This window comes from Globicephala melas, chromosome 19 (genome assembly GCF_963455315.2).
Source record: "Globicephala melas chromosome 19, mGloMel1.2, whole genome shotgun sequence".
NCBI classification, from domain to species: Eukaryota; Metazoa; Chordata; class Mammalia; order Artiodactyla; family Delphinidae; genus Globicephala; species Globicephala melas.
In genome coordinates, this window is record NC_083332.1 from 166,119 (window position 1) to 172,734 (window position 6,616).

Here is a 6,616-nt window from a genome sequence, read left to right on the forward strand (position 1 = left end):
CGGAGTCTTACCCACTGGATCACCTGGGAAGTCCCAACTGTAGCCTACTTCTTAGCACAAAACACGATGAGGCTTTAAACCCCCTGGAAAACAGGCAGCATCTCTCAAGAATAAGCTGCCTCCTTATCTTGGGGATACCTCAAGTATGAGAACATGAAGCTCATAAAGTACCCAGACTGGCTTCCTAAATTAATACCTTAAGAAAGAAAGAGAAACAAAAGAACCCACGTATCACTAAGTGCTCTTTACCAACATCAACCCTCCCACACTCCTGTCCGTCTTGGCCACCCCTCCTCCAATGGCCCTCTGCTTCTCACGGTGCCAGTAAGCCTGTCACTGCATCAGGGCCTTTGCTCTTGCCATTTTCTCAGCCTTGCAGGCGGTTCCCTGGCCTCTGCTTGCCTTGTTTGGGCATCTGTGCTCCTACTCCCTGAGCCCCCCGTCGAAGTTGGGCCCCCGCCAGTCTCTGTGACATCATTTTGCTTTGTCTTCTACAGAACACTTAGCTTTGACCTAAAGAATACTATGAATGGTTTGTCTGGCTGTGGACTGTCCAGCTCTGCCCTGGAACGTGACTTCTAAGGAAGAGAGAAATAAGAACATCTGTGACCTTCTTGTTCACTGCTACAACCTCAGCAGCCAGCCCAGAGTCTGGCAAATATCACAGGGGCCCCTTGAGATAAGGAAAGAACTATGAGATGAAATTTCAGCATGCGACAGATATTGAGTAGGTCCATGGCTCACTGGGACAAATGCTTGGCCTGAAACAAGGCTGGCCAGAGGACAAGCCCCCAGGGCCCATCTGCTCCTGTTGTGTCTGGCCTCTTGTGGCTCCTCAAAATCCAGCAGAGACCCTCAGCCCTGTCACAGTCCACCAGTACCTGAGAGCAGGGAGCACGGCCTGAGTGAAGCCAGGAGAGCCCAAGGCCAAGTGTACACCCCACCACTCCCCAAGTGGAGAGAGAGTTTCAGAAGGGCTAAGAACAAGGCCATAATAGGAGTAGGACTCACACCCACATCTCTCTGGCTCCAGAGTCCACACCCATGGCTGAGCTGGCCCCACCAGTTGGGAAGAACATCCACACACTGCTGTTTTTAAGAGTGGATTTCTACAAACTGTATGATTCCATTGGTACGAAATGTCCTGAATAGGCAAATCCATAGAGACAGAAAGTAGACTAACGGTTGCCAGGGGTTGAGGAAAAGGAGAAATGGGACATGACTCGAAAGGGTATGGGGCTTCTTTTGTAAATGTTCTGGAATTCGATAGTGGTGATGGCTGCATAAACTGTGTGATCATACTAACAACCCGATGAATTGTACACTCTAAATGGGCAAATTGTATGGTGTGTGAATTACATTTCAAGAAAGCTATTATTAAAAATAAAAACGAGTAGATTTCTGGAAGATTCCTGGGAGAAGTCCCATACCCAATGTGGAGTTTTCCACGGCCATTAGAGTGGAAACATACATGCCCCAGAAAGAGGGACGCAGGTCATAGGTCTCTCCTGGCCCCTCTGGCCCAAGCCTCTGCAGAGACTGACAGGGCAGAGGAAGTCGCAGCTCAGGAGGACAGGCCCAGCTCTGCCCCGCCAAGGTGTGTGCCCCTAGGGGAGACGCTCCCCATTCCAGCCTGTTTCCCCCTTGGGACGGAGGATCCCAGCACTTCCCAGGTCGGCCTTCGCTTCAGCTTCGGGCTCCTGTTTGGTCGGACACACACACACACTCACTCACACACACACACACACACACACACACACGCCTCTCCCAGTTCCACACACACGCCTCCCCCAGTTCCACACACACACACGCCTCCCCCAATGCCACACACACACACGCCTCCCCCAATGCCACACACACACACGCACACGCACACGGACGATGCGCTCGACAGGCCGAAGGCGGGCAAAATCGCCATAGCAACGACAGTCTCAAGCTTTCGATTGGCTGTCAGCACTGGCGCGCCTTCTCTGCTCCTCCCACCAGGCTCCGGGAGGGGCAAGATGCGCGCGCAGCCCAACAGAGTGGCGGGGCGAAGGCGGGCCGAGTTGCTATGGCAATTAACGTCACGCCCCCATCCCAGAATGCGGCCTCCGATTGGTCCGCGTTGCTGACAACCTCCTAGCTTTCCCCGCCTCGAACACCGCTTAGGTTTGTGAGCGGGAAAGACTCAGAGGATGGCAAACTCGGAGGACGGAGGAGAGCTGCGGTTTCGGGGCTCGGGGAGGAAGGAAAAGCGAGGCTGCCCTGTCAGGGTGTGGCGTTGAGGGGAGGTGTTTTGCAGAAAGCTCTCTGGTCCCTGTTCGAATCCACGCCCTGCCCCGCCCCCAGCCTCAGTTTCCCCATCTGTAAGCTGGACACTTCCGCTCCCAGGGTCCAGCGAGGGCCCCCCGTGGGCCTTATTCCCTCGGCCTGAACACAAGAGGCCCCAATGACAGGAGACGAGTGTGGTGTGGGCAGAGGCCTCCCCGACCCTCGTGAGGAGAAAGGCTGGCTGGATCCCGGTAGAGTGGAGCACTCGGCGCCCCTCGGGGGCAAACGCAGGAGACCTGGCGGAGGGCCTGGAAAAGGTTTGGGGAGTTGAGGGCCCCACGAGCGTGGAGGGGGAGGCAGTGTCGCCAAGATGATGGCTCCTCTTCTCAGCCCTCTGGACACCATCTGCCATGCGAAGTCCCTCGTTCACAAGGTGCCCCGAGTCCCCCCTTGGTACACAGCAGGCGCTCAATAAATACTTGTGGATGAACGAATTCTTCCTGCAAGTAGTTTATTGTCTCCCGTTTTACAGAAGCGAGAACCAAAGTCTGGCCGGTAAAGGCGTCCCTGGGCACCCATGCCAGGCACTGAGGCTAACCCCCACTCTCTGGGTGTTCACAGGCATTGGGACCAGTGGAAGGAGGAGCAAGCCTGGGGCAGATACGTTGGGGGGGGGGTGCGTCCGGCAGGGATGGAATGGGCATTGGGAGGGCCGGGAGAGCACAGCTCCAGGTGGCCACAGTGGCTGGCAGGCAAGTGTCGGGAGGAGTCCCCTCTGATCCTAGCCCCGGGGTGGTTTCAGGCAGCCCCTTTGTTCGTGGGCAGTGGGCGGGCAGACATCGAAGTCAGCTTCATTTTACGGGAAGAGAGACTGAGGTCTCAGGCTCCCAGCTGGGAGGGTGGAGAAGCAACCCTTCCCCACAGTCCCGAGGAGGAAGCACGTTAGGACAGGGAGGAGCCAGCTCTGCCCACTGCCCTCAGCCACCAGCTCCCCGCTTAGGGCCCCCCCCCCCCCCCGCCTCAATGCCAGCTGGCGTTACCCCTTAGCATCCTTAAAGATACAGCCCCGGGCTTCCCTGGTGGCGCAGTGGTTGAGAGTCCGCCTGCCGTCCTTGAACACCCTCAGGCAGAAAGCATCATCTTTCTCTTCCGTGCACCACCAGCCAAGGGCCCCTTCTGACCCCCCTGGCTGCGCCCATCCCTGCCAGTTCTGCTCCCTCACCCTAACTCTCCCAGCCTGGGGGTTAGGAGGGAAGGCATGAGGAGGGGCATATTGGATCCCAACCTGGGGTGAAGTGAGGCAGACTCGGGGCTCCAGGGCCTGGGGGGGAGACAGAAAGTCCATGTTTAGTTTGTGCAGAAGGTGGCTGCTATCTACACCACTGTGACTAACCCAGGAAGGCTTCTGAGAGGAGGACCACTCTCCCTGCTGAAGGAGGGCTGAGGCTTCATTCACCCTGGTGTACAGCAGGCTTGCCACAAAATGCTGATGGAGCCCTGGAGGAGGTGCAGTAACCGACACTGAGTATTTAATGAGTGGAGATGGGGGTGATGAGGGCTCTAGTGGCTAAGGAGAGGGGCCAGGGATGTCCAGGAGCGATCCCTCACCCCAAATCACATGACACTGTCTGACCCAGAGGGCAACCTTGGCCTCTTTGAGGCTCAGTGACCGCAGCTGCCCCTCAGCATATTAGGAGAATCTCAGAAGCCACTAGCCATAGGGGAAATCGAGGTCCCATTGCAAGTTGATATTCAGGACCCAAGTGGAAGCCAGTTTTTGAGGCTCAGGCCCTGTCTGTCTCTCCCCAGTCCTGGCCAGGCCACACCTCCCCCTTCAAGCCCAAGCCCCAGCCAGATCTGTAAGGCAGCAAATGCAGGACCAACATGGAGATGGCTGGATCCCACCCAGGCTCAGCCTGCAGGCAGCAACTCCACAGCCTGGGGAGGAGTGGGGTGGTTGGTCCTGCAGTGGGCCACTCACAGGTGTGGCCAGGGAATAGTCTGCCATCCAAAGATGGGGGCCCCCAGCACCTGCAGAAAGCCCAAAGGATGAGTAAATCAGAGACTTAAGCTCTGGTGCCAGCCAAGGATGAGCGTTCTCCTGGAGTTCTGATGATTGGGGTGTATTCAGTAGGACACTTACGAGGATCAGGGATGGGGTACCCCTAGCAGGGCCACTGCACGATGTTGGTCAGAGGGACCCTGCAGCTGGACTCCCACAAGAGCTGAGGATCGAGTGTACCCCCAGCTGGTTTATGAGTGCCTCCCAGCAAGACCTTTACAGACATGGGGGTCCCACAGCTGGATGCCCACAGAGATTGGTGTCAGGGGTGCTCCTTGAGAGGGTCCCTGCTCCGTGCTAATGATGCCAGGCCTCTCTAGAGAAATGGGTGCTTGCCATGCGCCCTCTAAGGCCTCCACGGGGATCATGGCGAGCATTAGGATGACACTGGGGTCCCCAGGCCTGAGGCAGGGCCTGCGGCGCGGATGCTTTTACTGCGCCCCCCACCGCCTCCACCCGCCGCGTGCTCGCGGGGCCCAGTCAGGCCAAGCCTCCGCCCCCCACCTGCGGTCCAAGGACCCGTCCGGCGTCTCTGTCTCTTCGGGAACCCCCTCGGGCTCCAGCGCGTCCTCTGCAGCCCCCGGTGGGGCGGCGTTCAGGTCATGGCCCACGGGGCGCGGCATCCAGCCGGGGATCCAGGGCGCCGCCGGCGTGGGCCGAGGCAGGAACCAGGAGAAGCCGGGCGCCGGGGCGAGCGCCACGAGCTGGGGCCGAGCGGGGCTGGAGGTGGTGGCGCGCGGGATGAGGAAGAAGATGTAGAGGCCCGTGACCACGAGGCCCGCGGCCACAAGCACTGCCAGGGCGACGGCCGCGTGGAAGACCCGGGCCGAGCTGGCCAGCGTCAGGCGGCGCGACAGCGGGCGGCCGAGGCGCAGCGGCGGCGGCGGCGGCGGGGGGCGGGCCTTGCGCGGTCCGGGCGCGGGCGGCGGCTGCCGCACGTAGAGCAGGCCGCGCCGGCGGTCGAAGCGCACGGAGCCCTGGAGCGGCGGCGGGGCGCGTGCGGAGCCGGGCAGCAGGCCGAACTGCGTGGGCAGCGCGGGGAGCCCGCGGCGCGGGGCCAGGCGCGTGGGCGCGCGGCACACGGGACAGGCCACCGCGTCACCGCCGCCCGCCGTGGCCAGAGACAGACGAGCCAGGCACTCGAGGCAGAAGACGTGGCTGCAGTCCAGGCACTTGGGCAGCTTGAATACGCTGTCGAAGGGCGACACGCAGATGAGGCATTCCACGGGGGACGCGGGCGGCAGGATGGGTCCCTGGCTGCCGTCCCCTTCCTCCTCATCACCCTCGTCTTCGTCCTCTCCCCTGCTGGGGGGCCGGAGTGTGGACGGCGAGCCCGGGATGCTAGGCTCCGAGCCCATGGGGAACCGGGGGCGGCGGATCCAGGGCGGCCGAGGGCAGGGCATCTGGACCCGGCCTGCGGGGACAGGCGGTCAGGCAGCGAAGGGGCCGGGGGGAGACGGCAGAGGGGAACTGGGGAGGGTCAGGGGCTGGGCTCTGGAAGGATCACCCCACACGGGGCAGGGGCGTCCAGAGAAGGGGAAGCAGAGCCCAGTAGGCAAGGAGACTGGGAGTTGGGACAGAGGAGTGTGCAGGTAGAGATCTGGACTGGAGGCACACAGGCAGGTGAGACCCAGAGGGGTTCCGAAGAGGATTAGGGACAGGGACAGACAAAGGGAGCACCGCAGATTCTGAGCTACACTTGGGGGATGCCCCAGCCAAGAGCCAGGTGGACCTGGGTGACTCCAGGAAGGATCCCAGACAGGCGTGGAGAGGAGACAGGGACTCCCAGGAAAGCTGGGCAGAGACAGACCCTGGGAGACCACAGAAGACAAACGGGAAAAGCAGATGAAGGAGGATGGAAGCTTCAGGATAGGTGGCCAGCAGCCCAGGAGTCAGACTCCCCAGTGACAGACCCCAGCGGGCCAGCAGGCTCTTCCCACCTGCTGGTGCCTCCTCCCTCTGGCTGGCGCCTCCTTGCCTGTTCTGCCCGCAACCCTCGGCCTACCTGCCGCTGGATACTAATGCTCCTCCCCATGGGAGGGTGCCTGTGGTGGGGCCACTCCCTCCAGATGCCAGGTTCCCACCACACCTGTCACACTGCCCTCCCCGCCCCTACGGAGGTGGCCACCAGGACAGGGAACACCAAGCCCGACATCGGCGAGATGTCGGGGGTGCAAGGAAGGAGGCACAGGCTGACAGGACGTTGACAGTCCAGGCTCATCAGGAGGGGGGGGGTCCCCACCACCACTCCCAGTCTTCAACACCTCATGAATCCTCCACCTAGAGCCACTGGTGGGGTGA

The 6,616-nt window shown here is 60.8% G+C and overlaps 1 protein-coding gene across 2 annotated transcripts; it reads right to left on the bottom strand.

Moving 5' to 3' along the window:
* Positions 1-3,312: 3,312 nt before the first annotated feature.
* RNF225 (ring finger protein 225) lies at positions 3,313-5,733 on the bottom strand. Of its 2 annotated transcripts, XM_060289062.1 has the most exons (2): positions 4,820-5,733; positions 3,313-3,750 (listed from the first exon to the last, which is right to left on the bottom strand). In XM_060289062.1, exons 1-2 carry the CDS (start codon positions 5,716-5,718, stop codon positions 3,702-3,704), a joined length of 948 nt encoding a protein of 315 aa, XP_060145045.1. In that variant the 5' UTR covers positions 5,719-5,733; the 3' UTR covers positions 3,313-3,701. The 2 variants fall into 2 exon arrangements, with proteins under 2 accessions (XP_060145045.1, XP_030704231.2); XM_030848371.2 differs by having other exon boundaries at positions 3,313-5,733.
* Between the last annotated feature and the right edge of the window lie 883 nt (positions 5,734-6,616).